Source organism: Chiloscyllium plagiosum, unplaced genomic scaffold (assembly GCF_037043375.1).
Source record: "Chiloscyllium plagiosum isolate Xiang-an unplaced genomic scaffold, Cpla_swu_hap1 HiC_scaffold_20, whole genome shotgun sequence".
NCBI classification, from domain to species: Eukaryota; Metazoa; Chordata; class Chondrichthyes; order Orectolobiformes; family Hemiscylliidae; genus Chiloscyllium; species Chiloscyllium plagiosum.
The window spans coordinates 11,968,886-11,987,831 of NW_028270158.1; the positions used below are offsets into that span (position 1 = coordinate 11,968,886).

At 43.1% G+C, this 18,946-nt stretch overlaps 1 protein-coding gene across 2 annotated transcripts in view; it reads right to left on the minus strand.

Annotated features, from left to right (window-relative positions):
- nubp1 (nucleotide binding protein 1 (MinD homolog, E. coli)) overlaps positions 1 to 13,244 on the minus strand; it is a 104,762-nt gene extending 91,518 nt beyond the window's left edge. For both annotated transcript variants that reach the window (XM_043712013.2, XM_043712012.2), the window contains exons 1-3: positions 13,191 to 13,244; positions 5,266 to 5,370; positions 5,035 to 5,168 (exon numbers count right to left, since the gene is read on the minus strand). In XM_043712013.2, the coding sequence (XP_043567948.1) occupies positions 5,035 to 5,168; positions 5,266 to 5,370; positions 13,191 to 13,221 (270 nt within the window). In that variant the 5' untranslated portion in view covers positions 13,222 to 13,244. The remainder of the gene's footprint in view (positions 1 to 5,034; positions 5,169 to 5,265; positions 5,371 to 13,190) is intronic.
- Between the last annotated feature and the right edge of the window lie 5,702 nt (positions 13,245 to 18,946).

Consider the following 18,946-nt stretch of genomic DNA (forward strand, 5'->3'; position numbering starts at 1 on the left):
TGTCCACCTTCATTTATCTTCTTGGTTACCGCTTCAAAAAAACTCAGTCAAGTTTGTGAGACACGACTTCCCAAGCACAAAGTCATGCTGACTATCTCTAATCAGTTCTTGCCTTTCCAAATGCACGTATATCCTGTGTCTCAGAATTCCCTCCAATAGTCTGGATGGCACAGTGGCTAGCATTGCTGCCCCACAGCAGCACGGATCCGGGTTTGATTCCAGCCTCAGCGACTGTCTGTGTGGAGTTTGCACTTTCTCACTGTGTCTGCATGGGCTTCTTTCAGGTGCTCTGGTTTCCTCTCTCAGTCCAAGGATTTGCAGATTAGATGAATTGGTCATGCTAAATTGCCCAGTGTCCTGGATAGATGGATTAGCCATGGAAAATGCAGGGTTACAGGTATAGAATAGAGGGCTAGGGATGGGTCTTTATGGGATGCTTTTCAGAGAGTCAGTGTGGACTCATGGGCCAAATGGCCTACTTCCACACTCTAATGACTCTACGATTCTATGAATTTAACCACCACTGATGTCCGGTTCACTGGTCTTTAGCTCCCTGGCTTTTCCTTGAAGCTTTTCTTAAATAGTGGCACAACATTAGCCACTCTCCAGTCTTTGGCCCCTCACCCGTGGCTGTTGTTGACACAAATATCTCTGCTAGGGGTTCGGCAATTTCTTCACTAGCTTCCCACATGGTATACGCTTGATCATATACCAGGGATTTATTCTAAGAAATTCGAAATTAACTCTCCAAGGCCTTTTCATCATCTAAAGGTCAAAGGTCGTGGGTGAGTGATGGAATCCTCTGCAGTTGTTGGATGAGTGTGACTTTAGTAATTTAATAATTTAATGACACCACACCTGACAAAGCAGCCTGCTTGATTAGCACTACACGGACCATCTTAAATATTCACTCCATCCACCGCCACCTCACTGTGGCTGTATCAAAGCTTCCTCAACATTATATCCCAAATCTGCAATCTCTACCAATTGGGAGGACAAGATTGGCAGGTAGATGGGAACACTACCATCTCCCAGTAACATATCATCCTGACTTGAAACTATATTGCTAATTCTTCACTGTCATTTAGGTTAAAATCATAACTAACTTCACAGTGTGTGAACCTTCACTACACAAAGTGCTGTCATTTAAGAAGCCCATTCTCCACCGCTACTTCAGAGGCAATTAAAGGCGGACAATAAATCAATGAATAGTGACACTACCATCTGTGGTTGTACCTACACCAAGTGGACTGCAGAGGTTCAAGAAAGCAGCTCATCATCACCTTCACAAGGATAACTCGGGATGGGCAGTAAACGCTGGTTCAGCCAGTGATGCCCACATGCCCTGAATGAATTTTTAAAAATACACGATGCTTGGGCAAGAAATATTAAAATGGGATCTGGTAGGGTAAAGCAAGGACACTACAAAGATCTATATGGCCAAATGGCCTTTTCAGTCCTGTAAATCTCAATGTAATTCTACAGGAATATTTTTCCAAACTTTGTTACTTTAGTGAGCAATAAAACAGCCTCTGAATGGACAAAACCCAGTACACTTTCTAATTTTATATTTCTATACTCCATAATAACCACACAAAGATAAAAACTGAGAAAATCTTCTACCATGCGTAGCAATTTTTGATGCAAATTTTCTCCACTTCACAACAAAGTGTACATTATAGTTTAATAACAACCGACCGTGACTATTCCTCCCCTATCCTCCTTCACTAATGCCACAGAAGGTTTTGGAACAAGTTTGCGCCATTGTGTCTTCCCCATTACTCCTCCGGCACAAATTGCTGAAATACTTTGCTGTATTTTCTTCCTTGGCAACACTTGTTGTCAAGTGTGGTTAAGTCGTGGAAACAGGGTGGAGAATGCAAGGAGCCCATTACACGCCGAGGCTCACGTGTGGTCAGTTTGTCAGCACTTGCAGTATTTTTGGAAAGATGGGTAAAACCCTGTAATTTGGAGTGATTGTGGGGAAAGATTTTACTTTGAACAGAAATTCTTTCACACGCAATCATACTGGTGAATCACTCAAATTTATTCCATTATTTACTTTGCAATTTGGGAACAGTTCAGACAGCGCAGTCAAGATGTGGGAGTGGAGGCAAATGCTTCTTTCTGCAATGACAGATCAACTTACAGTCACTTCAGGGAGAGGAATGCATTTTTCCCACGTGTTTCAGAACAAAACTCCTTTGCAATCCTAAGTGTGTACTTCCTTAGCTGCCAACTTACTCCGTACGCTCTCCCCGTCTAGAATGGTATTCTAACAGCTTGAGGAAGTAGGCCCAGTCACTGGAAAAAGAGTCACCCAGATGCAAGATATGTAGGCATTCTCAGTTCTCATTAAAACAATCACAATCACGGAAAAGCCCTGAACACACATCTTCACAATTCTACCAGTAAGGAAGATTTAAAGCATTTTGTTTAAAGAATTAGTAGTCACTATGGGGAAGCATGCCGGTCTCTACATTCAGTTTCTTTACTGGGAGTTGAAGACAAATCCACCTGATCTCAGCACAGAACAGAAGGAAGCCATTCAGCTCTTCTAACCTTTTCTACCATTCAATGAGATCATGGCTGAACTTTATTCCAATTCCATCAATCACTTTCCTTGTTCTATTCGTTGAGCTAACAAAAAACTATTCATCTCAGATTTCAAGTTTTTACTGAGCTACAACAACTTGAATTTATACAGTGGCATGTAGGAAGGCTGGGTCATGGTCAAGGAGAGGAAAGGGAGGCTGGATGTAGGCTTGTGGTTTACAAGTGCCGAAGGGTCAAGGCTATGTTTTTATGAACAGATTTGAAGGCGAGAGTGACATGATCTGAATAACAACAATAGCAGCTAATATTCAAGTCAAGAGGAGACGTTTTGTGGTTGGGAGTAAGGCCAAGGGAGTGGATGGCATGGACAAAATCTTTCTAAGAGGAGAAATTAGTGGAAGGGAAACCTTAGGAGCAGTTAAGAAAGAAAGTTTCAGAGACAATTGGTAGAATCCTTAGCGATCTGTTCACGAGCACCTCGGACTTATTGCAGACTAGCACAGACAGATGGAGAGAGGAATTCAAGAAAATGGTTTGCAGTGAGAATAGAAGTCAAGAGCTATCGTTGAATTTCAAGATGATTCTGGAGTCAAGAGCAGTTTGACAGAAAACAGCAAGATCTGATAGTGTCTTATCTGGGTTAGAGTGGTGCTGGAAAAGCACAGCAGGTCAGGCAGCATCCGAGGAGCAGGAAAATCAACGTTTTGGGCAAAGGCCCTTCATCAGGTTCCATCGATTTTCCTGCTCCGTGGATGCTGCCTGACCTGCTGTGCTTTTCCAGCACCACTCTAACGTAAACTCTGGTTTCCAGTATCTGCAGTCCTCACTTTTGCCGAGTGTCTTATCTGGTCTACCCCGACCTGGTAATCAATGGAGAAACCATTTGACTGCAATATATGTTCGAGTCTGTGTGATATGCGCTGAAGGGAGTAGGCTTGGGGGCCATGCCGGTGGAATGACCAGGGCGAGATAGAAAGAGGGTAATGTTTTTAACACAGATGAGGGAATCATAGGTGAGGTTATGATGAAGCAGATCAGCAGCTGTAGAAGTGTTATGGTGATTAGAGAGACAAAGATAACTTGGCTGGAGATTTGAAAGGACAATTAAATGTGACTTTGCAGAGCAGGCACGTTTTCCATGTGCTTACAGAAGGAAGTATGGTTGGGAGATGGAAGGGGAGGTGGGTGTATGGAAGTGATCGGAGAGGGCTTTCTCTGTGTTTGGCACAACTGAAGTAGCAGGGTCAAGTAAGATAGTGAGGTTGAGCAAGTGGTCAGGAATATGGGTAGAGAGGTTTTTAATGGAAGGAGAGATTAAGGAAGGATAGCAGAACAGTAAATTCAGAGTGCAGGGAGCATAACGAGTTGAGATTGACCTTCAAATCATCTCAGATGAAAAGTCACTCAGTGCAGAGTCCAGGAGGAGGAGAATAGAAGCAAAGTTTACTCGATGGAAATCTAGACATGGCACCTGGGTAGGTAGCAGAGAATGTGAATTTTATCATGAGAAGGGAAAGGTGTGAGATAAGGTTAGACACTCAAAAGGAGAACGTCTATCCGAGTAGAGAACAAATTAATTGCAGTCTGGTGATTTGAGCAGAGTGATGAAGAAATGTATAATCAGGAGATGCTTCTTCAAGGGAGATGTCATTACCATCAGCCATGCTGCTGTCCAGACCATGCTAGGCAAAAGTGAGGACTGCAGATGCTGGAAACCAGAGTTTAGATCAGAGTGGTGCTGGAAAAGCACAGCAGGTCAGGCAGCATCCGAGGAGCAGGAAAATTGACATTTCAGGCAAAAGCCCTTCATCAGGAATAGGACTGATGAAGGGCTTTTGCCCGAAACGTCGATTTTCCTGCTTCAGAGCATGGCGTCAATGCACTTATCCACAGTACAAGTAAATGGTCATTCTGAAGGGAAATGAGAGCGCAGTGGGGAAAGCTGACCTACTCTCAATGTCCATAGGGTCATAATTTGGGATTGGTGACTGGGACAGGAAGGAGGTCGGAAAGGTGACATCCCAGAGGGAATGCTGGGCTGGAAGGCCAGTGAGAGAGCAGGGCAGGGCACTAGGGGTTGCTGCTGAAATGATGACACCAATGGAGTGCCTTAATAGGCCCTTCAGAGGATGCCAAGAGAGGCACAGAGGGAATCTAGAGGCAACATGAGTGTAGGAAAGTCAAGGAACACTGAAGGCTGGTGCAGGATTTGTGTAGGCAGATTACCTGCAATAGGACAAAATGAAAGGAGGTGCAACAACAGGAGAGGAGGACCTAGGAGGGGTAAAGAATAAAGAATGAAACGAGAGAAAAATGGGACATAGCAGCAAGGACGTTAGGCTGATGCAGCAGGCAAAACAAGGAGAGGAGGAGCAAGCTGGTATCGTAAGGTTTTAAAATTCTTCAGGAAATAACACTCCTCTTGTGCTGGAAGTTGCAAAATCAAGAAACAGACATAACAAAACTTTGATCCTCTACCTGCTTACTGTCATCACTTGCTATTCCGTGGGCTAAGTGCGCACTGAAAGTGCTCTTGCCAACACCTCCTTTTCCAGATAAAACCAAGATTTTATGCTTTACAGATGCCATCTTATCCTTAATCTCTTGAATGGCTGCAAGGAAAAACAAACAAAAGAAAGTAATTTCACATTCACGAAAGCATCCACATTAGTTAGTTTAAGGTGAGCAAAGTTTCTCTTTAAAATGTACCTGGATCTGTAGCTTTGGATGCACCTGAGGCACAGAAAGCTTGATTGGGACAGCCCTGGCAGGCTGAAGCTTTACCAGCATTATCACTGCCTGTTCCTGGACAATCTGGAACATATTAGAAAATATATAAAGCCACTATCAACTACATGTAACAGGTAACATTGATTAGTATCTTACTGTGCATGCCAGAGTATTGGACAAGTGGAATAAACTGACATAAAAGGATAGGGATTATCCACTGGCCACTAGTTATTTCGGGGTGGATGGGTGTTGCACACAGGGACCCTGTGGAATCCTAACTATTAAAGACTCTGAAGGAACTGCACTAGAGATTGAAGATTTCACTGAGCAATTCCCCATGTCTAGAACCTTCTGAAAGTACCCAGTTAAATCAGAGAATTTAGAGATTGTGATAAAATGAAGTAAAACAGCTAGTCGAGATTATGACATTTATTGTCTAACTCCTGAATGGTTGACTGACCCACACCTACCTCAACACCCCCATGCAACATGCACCCCTCCCCCCGACATAACCATTCCTCGTGCCCCCTCTCCTTTTCCCACTCTGGACCAACATCTCCCATTCCCTACTGCCAGACCTGACACCCTCTCCCTGTTCAAGATCCACACCACACCCCCATTCCCAGTGAAGTCTGAAAAAGACAGGGAATGTGAAGGTCCAGATCAAACCTGCAGATGAATGGTGGTATTTTAAATGTCCTGTATGTGTTTGGTCTTTACACTGAAGAGGAGAGCAATTTGTGAGCAGAAAATATACAACACTATATTTGAAAAGTCGAGGTCACCCTATTCCATCCATGGGGTTTGTTTGAGGACCTGGTCCTGGGTTGAGGTAAAAGAACAGGCATTGCATTTCTGGCACTTTCACAAGAAACGCAGTGAGAAGAAAAGGTAGTGATGGGGGGGGATTCTGGAGTTGGCAGGGGCATCGCAGAGGGAATGGCCCCTTCAGAATGCTGAACGTCTTGGCTAACAACACAGTCAAAGGTAATTGCGTTGGTAAGAATATGGATTTAAACCCAATAGCTTGTGACTGGCAGAGCAGGCTGAATGGCCTACAATTTCTCCTCTATTTGTAAGAAAGGTGAAAAGGAAAGATGTGGCATCATGCATGAGGTGATGAAAATGGAGGAGGATAATTTATTAATTGCAGAGGCTGGTGGGAAAGGAAGCTGAGGGTGAGGTGAACTGCATCATGGTCTACGGGGAAAGATAGGATAAGAATTGAAATGTAGAAAATGGAATGGACGTTGCTGAGGGTTCTGTCAACTAGTGTATCGTGGAATTCTTGGTTAACGTGAAAGGATGATGCACTGGATGCAGTGCTATACAACAAATGCAACAGAGACAAAGAAATTGAAAGAGTGGAAGCGAATCTTCAAAGGAAGCAGGACCAGGAAGATGTATTTTCATTGTAGCTTTGGAAGTCAGTGGGCTTATGGTGAGTATAGGTTGTTAACCTGCTCTGAGAAATGGAGATGGACAAGTTGAAGGGGAAGAATTAGAAATGGATTATTTGAAGAAAGGGTGAAAATTGGAAACCAAATTGATTCAATTCTCTCATTCTGGATGAAGGGAAACAAAGGATGGTCGATGAGAACTGATGGGGCCTCTGTCCAAACCAGAAGTAGAGGTCTCTCAGGCCATCTTCCTGTGCATCAAGGAGATTTACTAGTCAATCTCCCATTACACTCCACGTAATAGTCAGAATGTGTTTAGCTTTAAGATGAAGCAACATTCGAAATCAGAGTATTCAAGCATAGCTCAATCTCCACCTTAATGCCGAAATTTTGGCATTTACCTTACTTTTCCAATGACAAATTACTATGACCACATTTACGTTGCAGACTGCCAAGATAAATTCGTTAAGTTATAATTGAAGCATTCCATCAGTATGTGTGACTGAAGCACCTCCAAAGAGTCTAGTGAGAAGGGCAAGAATGTAAAGATAATATACATAGACAGTTTTCAGTAGAAATGTGGATCCAGGAATTTATAATAAAAAATTAACAAGAGGAAGACAAACGCACAGGTTTAATGTATGAGTTTATCTCTTTTGCTAACCACCCCTCAGCACATTCCGCCTCCCTTAACACCTACTACCTCTATCAACTCCCACTTCCTGGCTCAGAAACACCACCACAAAGGCAAATAGGGATGGGCAATAAATTCTGGCCAGCCAGCAATACCCACGTCCTATGAATTTAAAAAATAAAATGCAGCGTACTTTCAATGGTGCGTAATCTCTCCTTCTCAACTTTATAACCTAGCTGCCTGCCTTCATTCCCTTCCTTAATCATCCGCGACTTAACATGTCTCTTTCCTGGCAATCACTCTCAGAAGCTCCCTCGTTCAATACTGTTTGTCAGTCACTCTTTGCTCCAGCTCTCATTCTTTTCATTCCTTTTCTCTCTCTCAATGACATCTCCTCTGCATCACTTACTGAAAGGTCCTCTTTTCCAATGTGTCTGCCTCCTCACAACATTGCTTTTAAAACTCAATAACTTCAAAACAAAAATCAAAGTAAAATCAGCAAAGAAACCAAACATCTTTCCACGCAAGACTTTGTACCTGCGACATGGATTTATACAAATTAGAATCTCAGCCTCAGAATAATCTCTGAGCAATACCATTTTTTTGTTGTGAAATTACAGGTGGGGATAATGATTTGACATTAAATTTAAGTTGCTTTATTACTGAGTGGACAACAGCATGAGAAAGGATCACTTCTCATTTTCTCAGCTTAATACAATTTGAAATTTTCACAACAAAAACAAGAGTTGCAGGTATGTCAGTAGCACACTCCATACTCTTCAGTAACATAGATGTGTTCTCTTTTACAAAAAGTCTCCAGATAAATTTGACTTCAATTACTTATATAAAATATGCCCTACTCTTCTTCAAATTATTGCAAAGTGGTAGGAACTGAAGATGATGTCAGATCTGCAAAGCACCTCGGAATATACAGGCCCTACAATGCTCAGAGAGCACAATCCAAGTTCATTCACAGGATCAGACAGCTTGCAAAAATAAGCTGCAGGGTCACACTGTTGAAACAGACTGAAACATTCAAGCCAGAAATGAAACAGCGGCATCAAAAGACAACTTAATGCATACATTTAATCACTTTAAGTTGACAAAAACACAAGTCTCATCTTGATTAAACTCTCCTTCAGCATTATGACAGCAGTTTACAGAAATACTGGATGAGTGAAATCACAGACTGAAACCTGGCTGGATAGACCTTCTGCAATTTGGTTACCACGGTGGTCAGTAATTTAACATGTGCACATGAGCCTGACAACGTACTTTCAACAAAAGCACAAGTTTATTACACAAAATATTTTTTCAAATCTAATTTGGAAAGATCTTTCAAGCAGCAAAAAGATTCAACCTTTCTCTCCCAACAATATGCTTTCCTCTCAGCCCAATGAAATATCGTTCCTATCTTTATTCTTTAATTTCTTAATCAACTGATGAGGTCACAAGTGTTTCCTTTCAGTACCTTTCTAATATGTGGTTCTCTTCCTCAGGCATACAATCACAGGCTAAACACACTTGATTTTCTCACCAATTTCAATGAGATTCTTTTTCCAGGTATTTTGATGCTGCTAAACAGCACATTTGTATTTGGATCTTTTCTTCAAAACAGAAACTGCTTCAAGCCTCTGATCTTTTTTTCTCTGGATCCTAAAAGATCAACTAAGTCAACACTCCAGCAATTATTTCAGCAGGTAACTTGCCTATTCATTTCACTTGTCACACGATTACCAGAAATGCCATTTTGACACACTGCTATTAAAAAATTTCTGACTTGTTGCAACAAAACAAGCCATCTTCACAGAGCTGAAAGCCAAAAACCCATTTCCGTCTATTCTGAAACCGAAGTTTACAAATAATATGATACATTCTAAACCTTCATCACATCAAACATTAGAAACTTCAGGTGCTGAAAAACGTACTGATTAAAAAAGTATTTTTTGAACGATTTGTGGAAATCTGGTGGCCATGTGGGAAAAAACATGACTATTTTCGGGCAAAATCCACTTAGAGTCATAGAGATGTACAGCACGGAAACAGACCCTTCGGTCCAACTTGTCCATGCCGACCAGATATCCCAACCCAATCTAGTCCCACCTGCCAGCACCTGGCCCATATCCCTCCAAACCCTTCCTATTCATCCAAATGCGTTTTAAATGTTGCAATTGTACCAGCCTCTACCACATCCTCTGGCAGCTCATTCCATACACGTACCACCCTGTGTGTGAAAAAGCTGCCCCTTAGATCTCTTTTATATCTTTCCCCTCTCACCCTAAACCTATGTCCTCTAGTTCTAGATTCCCACATCCCAGCGAAACAACTTTGTCTTTTTATCCTATCCATGCCCCTCATGGTTTTGTAAACCTCTATAAGGTCACACCTCAGTTTCCGACACTCCAGGGAAAATAGTCCTAGACTATTCAACCTCTCCCTATAGATCAAATCCTCCAACTCTGGCAACATCCTTGTAAAGCTTTTCTAAACCTTTCACGTTTCACAACATCTTTCTGATAGGAAAGAGACCAGAATTCTACGCAATATTCCAACAGTGGCCTAACCAATGTCCTCCTTCTACCAATGTTCTACAATTTTCATTGTTGATATGGGAATTGATAGTTGGCACATTATATGATTCAACCAAGAAGTGTACAGATATAGTGATATTGAGTTTGAGGATATGTCTTACACCGTGTGCAATATATTTTTTGGAAACAATTGTGATACAAAGATAGATAACATTTTTATGCACAGCCTTGTGCCTGCTTCATTTGAATTCATTAATTGTATACACATATGGAAAGTGCAATTTGGCTGCCTATATTGCTGTAAATTTAAGCACGTAGTTAATATTATCTCAACATTTTTTTTTAAATGTCTATGGTTTGAAGGTTTTCAGAAATCATAGAATCCCTACAGTATGGAAACAAGTCCTTCAGCCCAACATGACCACACCACCTCTGAAGAGTAACCCAGCCAAACCCATTACCCTATCCTTTATTTACCCTTGACCAATGCACCTAACCTATGCATTTCTGAACACTATGAGCAATTTTAGCATGACTAATTCACCTAACCTGCACATTTTTGGAATATGGGGGGAATCCAGAGCACCCGGAGGAAACACACGCAGACATGGGGAGAATGTGCAAACTCCGCACAGACAGTTGCCCGAGGCTGGGATGAAACCCTGGTCCCTGGCGCTGTGAGGCAGCAGTGTGAACCACTGAGACACCGTGACGCTGACGAAGATCAGTTCGAGAAAGGAATTACGTCACATCCAGAGGGATGGAAACAGCCAGTTCAACCTCATCAGTCTGTGTTAGCGTAAACCTTCAAAATGAATCATACTCCAAACACAATATTTTTATTTCACTTAAAGTTTAAGACGTTAGAATTTTCCAACGTAGAGAAAAAAACGTCAGATAATCAGTTTATAACTCTCCCCTCCTTCAACCTATTTGTAAATGTCAAAATGATCTCTGTTTTAATTTCTGGTAGTATTTTCCACAGTCTCAAAACCCTTGATGTAAAAATACTTCCGTCAGTCAGAAACTCATATTTAATCTTAAACATACCTTTCTTGGTCCATGACTCCCCCAAAACTCTAAAAGCTCCGTGTCATCCTTTTAATCTTTAAATTATCCCCTAAAGTCCCTAGCACTAATAAAAACAGCAGTAAATTTTCATACTTGTATTCACATTTGCATTTTGTCACAGCAGACAATGGATTAGATTGGCTTTGCTAGTGATTAAGAAGAGTTGTTCTTTTCAGTTAGAAAATGCCTTTGAAATTAACCAAAGAAGCCTTTAAGTATATTGAACAATTTCCCTGTACTTATATATATTTGTAATCAAACTATTTGAGCTTATGATGAAAATTGAGGATGCGAGGGAGCCAGAAACAAAGGAATACTGAGGTCTTATGAGAGTTGTAGGCTTGGCCAAGATTACAGAGATTATGATGGTGTGGTCATGGAAGGAGATGAATTGGAAAACGGACAGGTTGCCAGAGGAGGTTGAATATATACCAAGTATCTGACGACAAGTAAATGGGAGTTGGTGGAAGCTTGGAGAGAGTCATAAGTGTTCGGAAAATCTTACACTTATTGAAGATGAACAATTGGAGTCAAGCAATTGAATAATCAAATGAGTAACTGGCTCCAATCAGTAACCAGTCACCATTCAGTGACAATGCCAGGGTAAGTGGCTGGTATTCATTCTGCTCAGTGTTCAGGGTCAGTGACTGACCCTCACACTCTGACCATTCCCAGGTCAGTGACTGACTCTCACTCTCTGACCATTCCCAGGGTCACACACTGATCCTCACTCTCTCGCCATTCCCAGGGTCACACACTGACCCTCAGTGACTGACCCTCACTCTGACCATTCCCAGGGTCAGTGACTAACCCTCACTCTCTGACCATTTCCAGGGTCACACACTGACCCTCACTCTCTGACCACTCCCAGGGTCACACACTGACCCTCACTCTCTGACCACTCCCAGGGTCACACACTGACCTTCACACACTCTGACCATTTCCAGGGTCACACACTGACCCTCACTCTCTGACAATTCCCAGGGTCACACACTGACCTTCACACTCTGACATTCCCAGGGTCAGTGACTGACCCTCACTCTCTGACCATTCCCAGGGTCAGTGACATACCCTCAGTCTCTGATCACTTCCAGGGTCAGTGACATACCCTCAGTCTCTGACTATTCCCAGTGTCACTTACTGACCCTCACTCTCTGACCGTTCCCAGGGTCACACACTGACCCTCACTCTCTGACCATTCCCAGGGTCAGTGACTGACCCTCACTCTCTGACCATTCCCAGGGTCAGTGACATACCCTCACTCTCTGACTATTCCCAGTGTCACTCACTGACCCTCACTCTCTGACCATTGCCAGGGTCAGTGACATACCCTCACTCTCTGACTATTCCCAGTGTCACTCTCTGACCATTCCCAGGGTCACACACTGACCCTCACTCTCTGACCATTCCCAGGGTCAGTGACATACCCTCACTCTCTGACTATTCCCAGGGTCACTCTCTGACCACTCCCAGGGTCACACACTGACCCTCACTCTCTGACCATTCCCAGGGTCAGTGACATACCCTCACTCTCTGACTATTCCCAGTGTCACTCTCTGACCCTCACACTCTGACTATTCCCAGGGTCAGTGACTGACCCTCACTCTCTGACCATTCCCAGGGTCAGTGACTGACCCTCACTCTCTGACCATTCCCAGGGTCAGTGACATACCCTCACTCTCTGACCATTCCCAGGGTCAGTGACATACCCTCACTCTCTGACCATTCCCAGGGTCAGTGACATACCCTCACTCTCTGACTATTCCCAGGGTCACTCTCTGACCACTCCCAGGGTCACACACTGACCCTCACTCTCTGACCATTCCCAGGGTCAGTGACATACCCTCACTCTCTGACTATTCCCAGTGTCACTCTCTGACCCTCACACTCTGACTATTCCCAGGGTCAGTGACTGACCCTCACTCTCTGACCATTCCCAGGGTCAGTGACTGACCCTCACTCTCTGACCATTCCCAGGGTCAGTGACTGACCCTCACTCTCTGACCATTCCCAGGGTCAGTGACATACCCTCACTCTCTGACTATTCCCAGTGTCACTCTCTGACCACTCCCAGGGTCACACACTGACCCTCACACTCTGACCGTTCCCAGGGTCACTCACTGACCCTCACTGTCTCCGTGTGGCCGCGGGGAAGGTGATTACTGTTGGTCCTGTTTCCGGTCCCCTCTTCCCAATCTCGGGGTCTCCCTGGAAACTTCAATAATCTATTTCCCGGGAATCTCGCTCCACTCCTGACCCCACACTCACGTGATGGCGCGTTGCTTGGAACGTCCGCCATGATCGCGTTGTCCTGGAACTGCACTTCCGGTTCCAGGACAACAGAGAAGTGTTCCGGCCTCCGCCAGTGCTCCCCACAAACGTTCCTCTTGAGACTAGCATCACTCCTCATTGTGAATGCTGAAAGTTATTGCCATCCAAAATCTGCAACAGTGTTTCCTCCATCTTATCCATAGATTTGAATCAAATTGGGACATTCAGAATGATTATTTCCATTGAATGCATTCGCTGGTTTTGCATGCAGCTGACATCAGGGATTTTACTTTGTGTGTCTATAGAAGTGTCTTTGGGCAGGTGAATTTAACTAACTACCTGTTTCACTAGTTCCTTTCTCTCCCCTGCCCCTGGTCCAGGGAAAACCAAGCTGTTCATAACCTGTCCTTCATAAAACGTAAAGTCGAGTTTCTAACTGCATAAAGCAAAAGCGGTTTTGCAAGCTGGTGATCTCAAATGAAAGCACAAATTGCAGGAAAAGCTCAGCAGGTATGGTAGCATCTCTAGAGTAGAAACATAGCAAATAAGGGCAGGAGTAGGTCATTTGACCCTTCGAGCTTGATCTGCCTTTCAATATGATCATCCAACTCAGAACTGCATTCCTACTTTCTCCCCATCCCTTTAGCCCTAAGAACTATCTAACTTTTTTTTTGAAGGTATTGAATTTAAGCATTTTATGTTGGAGGGAATTCCACATGCTCCCCAGCAGGGTGAAGGAATTTTTCTCATGTCAGTCCTAAATGGCATACTCTGTATTCTTTGACTGTCACCTGTGTTTCTCAACTCCCTAAGCATCAGGATCAACCTTTCTGCATTTACCCTGTCTAGTCTCGTTTGAATTTTATCGGTTTCTTTGAGATCCCCTCCTTTTTTTAAAACTCCAGTGAATAAAGTCCAAACTTATCCAGTCTCTCTGATACTTCAGTCCAACTATTCCAGGAAACAGTATGATTGTACTCCCTCCATAGCCAGAACATCCTTCCTCAAATGAGGAGAACAAAACTGCACACCATACTCTTGGTGTGGTCTCACCAAGACCCAGTACAATTGCAGCAAGACATCCCTGCTCCTGTACTCCAATCCTCTTGCTATGTGGGTCAATGTACCATCTGCCTTCTTCACCACCTGCTGCACTTGCATGCTTATTTTCAGCAACTGGTATACAAGGACACTCAGTTCCCAATGCACTATAATTTCCCAATCTATCGCCATTCAGATCATAACCTGCCTTTTTATTTTTGCTACCAAAGTGGATAATCTCACCTATATCCACATTGTACTTCATCCACCAAAATGAGAGAAAGGAGCAATGAAATGGTATTGGATTTAAAATACTAACTGTTTCTCTCTCTCATAGATGCTGCCAGACTGGCTGATTGGATTATCCAGCACTTCTGTTTTTACTCCATGCAGGGCCTCCATTACAAAGGCTTTTAGCTTTTCCCTCTGTAATCTCTCACCAAACCTCAACCATGCATTTTCAGCACTAAACTGAACTGTCCAACGTCCCCAAGCCACTTCAATATTGTCACTGTACATGCTGATCGACAATATCTGGTTCCTAAACTACTAAAACTTCCTCAATCGTGTATGAATACCCTGACGTGACTTTATCTCTGGAATCGCCTCACTTCTTGCAATGCCTTCATTCCTTTATCTAGGTATCCTCAGTTATTTACAGCTCATGAGTTATTCAGCCCCACGAGTCCATGATTGCTCTCCATGGTGAAATCAAATCAGTCCAACTTTCCTGCTCGATATCCTTTTTGCCATGCACATTTAATTCCTTCAACTGCCCTCTTAATTTTTGTTTAATGGGTGGCATTGCAGCTTATTGGATAGCACTGCTGCCTCATAGCACCAGAGATCCAGGTTCAATTCCAGCTTTGGGTAACTGTCCATGTGGAGTTTGCACATTCTCTCTGTGTCTGTGCAGGTTTCATCTGAGTGCTCTGGCTTCCTCCCACAGTCAAAAGATGTGCAGGCGGATTGGCCACGCTAAATTGCCCATAGTGTCTAGAAATGTGTAGATTGGGTGAATTAGCTATGGGAGATGCAGGGTTATTGGGTAAGGGTTGGGTGGGATGCTCTCAGAGAGTCGTTGTGGAGACAAAAGGTGAATGACTTGTTCCCACACTATAGGATCTGATGATTAAATCAATGATGGCTCCAGCTCATTGCTACTCATTGCATAGTAAAGTTCCTTCTCACATTCTCTCTACGTCTGTTCTTATAACCTTCAATCTATGCCCCATAGTCTAACTAACAGCTATTAGGGACAGTTTTATTCCTTGTCAACCTTAACAAACCTGCCATAATCTTTTACACTTTTAGCAAATCTCCACTCAATTTCTGCCTTCGCACCAAGGAGAACAAATGCACTCTTCTAACCAAACCTTGTAATTAAAATCCTCTAACTCTGGAACAACTATGCCTATGACTTGAAGTACGATGACTGGATCTAAGTGTAATATTCCAGTTATGAGGCCTTAACGGAGATTTGTAAAGGTTCATTATGACTCCTTTGGTTTTGTAATCACTTACTCTTTTTAGGAAGCCCATGATTTTACATGTTTTGCTAATTACTCTCTCAATAGCTCCCGCCAAATTCAAAGTTCAAGAGATTTTAACACATCCACATCCCCCCAATCAGGATCCCATTCCTGTTGTGGGAAGTAATGGTTCTGAAGGGGTTAATGTTTATATTATACTGGATCCACCCTTTCAACTGTTACCGCACGGAGTCTGTGGATGGAGACAAGGAGGTCAACTCTAGCTTTGGGAACGAGTAGATGTATCTTTACCAGCTCCCCAAAGTCTGAGTAATGATGCCCGAAGTTGGACTTATTGTTATCATGCGATAAATCTTTCTATTATCTAAGAACGCAGACTTTTCTGCAGACACTCTGCAGTGATGTATCCTTGACTGCTAATTGCTAGATAATTCCTGAAGAAGGGCTTATGCCCGAAACGTCGATTCTCCTGCTCCTTGGATGCTGCCTGACCTGCTGCGCTTTTCCAGCAACACATTTTTCAGCTCTGATCTCCAGCATCTGCAGTCCTCACTTTCTCCTAATTGTTAGATAGGCCCAAGACATAGCAAAATGGGTAACAGTGAAGTATATCAAGCAACTTATACAAACTACAATCTGGTAAAGGTGGCAAATATGACATGCTATCAAGAGGGCAGTACGGTGGCTCAGTGGTTAGCACTGCTTCCTCATGGCGCCAGGGACCTGGGTTTGATTCCAGCCTTGGGTGACTGTGTGGAGTTTGCAGGTTTTCCCTGTGTCTGCGTGGCCTTGCGCTGGTTTCCTCCCACAGTCCAAAGATATCCAGATGAGGTGGATTGGCCATGCTAGAGTATCCTGTAGTTTCCAGGGATATGCAGGCTAGGTGGATTAGCCATGGGAAATGTGGGGTTACAGGGAGAGGATGGGGGTTGGGTCTGGCTGGAATGCTTAGAGAGTCGGTGCAGACTTGATGGGCTGATCACAGATCATAGAATTCCTATAGTGTGGAAACAAGCCATTTGGCCCAACAAGTCCACACCAACCCGCCAAAGAGTAACCCACCCAGATCCATTCCACTACCCTATTAAACTCCATTTCCCCCGACTAACCTATCTCTCCTTGAACACTATGGGCAATTTACCACAACCAATTCACCTAACCTGCACATCTTTGGAAAGTGGAAGGAAACCCAACACAGACATGGGGAGAGTGTACAAACTCCACACAGACAGTTGCCTGAGGCTGGAATTGAACCTGGGTCCCTGGCGCTGTGAGACAGCAGTGCTAAGCACTAAGCCACCGGGTCGAATGGCCTTTTTCCCAATTGTAGGGATTTTATGAGAGATCCTCATTGTTATGATGCTGGATCATAACCCTGATTACCCATGGACATACGTACTTTTTTAAAAAAAATGAAATAAAATGACATGTTGACTATAGACGTGAATTAAATGGCAAGGTAGAGAGAGAGAAAAAAAAATCTTGAATGTTACACCTGACAAGATGCCAAAGAAACTTCAAAATGAGACAATGCATGACAAACTGACCTTGTAATCTCTTGGGAATATCTCAGAATGTAAACATGATACTCATGAAAAAAAGACAGCTGAGAAACAGGTTTGCTTTACCCCTTGAAGGAATATATAAGTCCTGGTTTGTGCACATTTATGACCTGATGTTCTTGTGTATGGATTAGGTTGCTGTGAGGGTCACAGCTCTCAGGACATGCTGTGACAGTGCTGCTCCTTTAACAAGGTTGTGTTGTCCTTGATTTTTTTCAAAAGTGTTGTACAAGGCAGAGTAGCCGAAATGTCTGGGTTGGTCTACATGAAGAAGCTTTTAAGATGTAAGAAAAACGCTTGTACAATGAAAGGGGAGTGGTCAGTTCTCCAAGCTCAGATTTTGCTCTGGTTTGGTTTAGTTGGTTTTGGCAATCTGACTGTTCAGAGCAAGCAGTCAGTCAATTTTGAGGCTACTGATCATGGAAGAACAGCTACATGGAAGAAGGTGTTCCATGCTGAATCACTCTGCCATCTCTCTTGCTCTCCTGTAAGACCCCGTGTTTAATTTTACCTTTTTTGCCTAGGGGTGTTTAAAGGGGATTGTTGCAGGAATTTGGAAGAACATTATTAAATTGGGATAACCTGTTGGGTTTGTGGATAGGTTAAGTCATTCTGTATTCTGTTCTATTTTGTGTGTGTTTCATTTGGTAATCTTGAAAATAAATTCTGTTTTGTTTGAAACTAAGTGGTTGGCCCAGCTGTATCACTCCTGGAATATCCACGTAACACCTGTTTTAAAAACAACCGGCAAAGTTAGGTGTCCAGGCTACCTTCTTGAAATGTTTTTGAAGAGATCTGGCCTGATCCAAGACAAGCTATTTACACCTGGTACTGCAGGTAAAGCAGTGAGAAAAAGCTCTCTCTCACTCTGAATTCTGAGAGTCAGCCACTGCCAAAAGGAATTGGGAAAGAAAGAGCTTCAATCAACCTACAAATCCAAGAATCTTGAAATCAACTGTTCAGCTACCAAAGAGGAGAAAGTGAGGACTGCAGATACTGGAGATCAGAGTCAAGACTGTGGTGCTGGAAAAGCACAGCTGGTCAGGCAGCACCCGAGAAGCAGGAGAATTGACATTTTGGGCATAAGCCCTTTATCAGGCTTATGCCCAAAATATCGATTCTCCTGCTCCTCAAATGCTGCTTGAACTGCTGTGCTTTTTCAGCACCACGCTATTCAAATACCAACATCATTACAACTGATAATGGCATCAATATGATGGCCATATTGTTCAGCTATCTGCTGTTCAAGAACAATTCAGAGACTGATCCATTTTTAAAAAAAGTTTCATGACTCCTCTTTTCTTTCTGGTCCATGAATATGTGTGTAATATTACTATTTCATATTGTGTTTCGTAATGAATAAAATCGCTGTTTTTGTTCATTCTGCTGCCACTTGTCATTATCTGATTGAACCATAGTGATCCTCTCTTATTCAAGAGACAAAGCTGGCGGTGGTTTAACCTGGAAGTCACTACGGCTCAGGCAAGGGGAGAGATTGAGAAGGAGAGTCCTTCATGGTAACCTCTGTCAATGTAGGAATTGACCTCATGCTGCTGGCATTACACTGATTTACAAGCCAGACTTCCAGAAAACTGAGCTAACCACTCCACATTTAAAGTGTCTATACTCTTGCAGACCATAGGGCTGGTCGCTCATT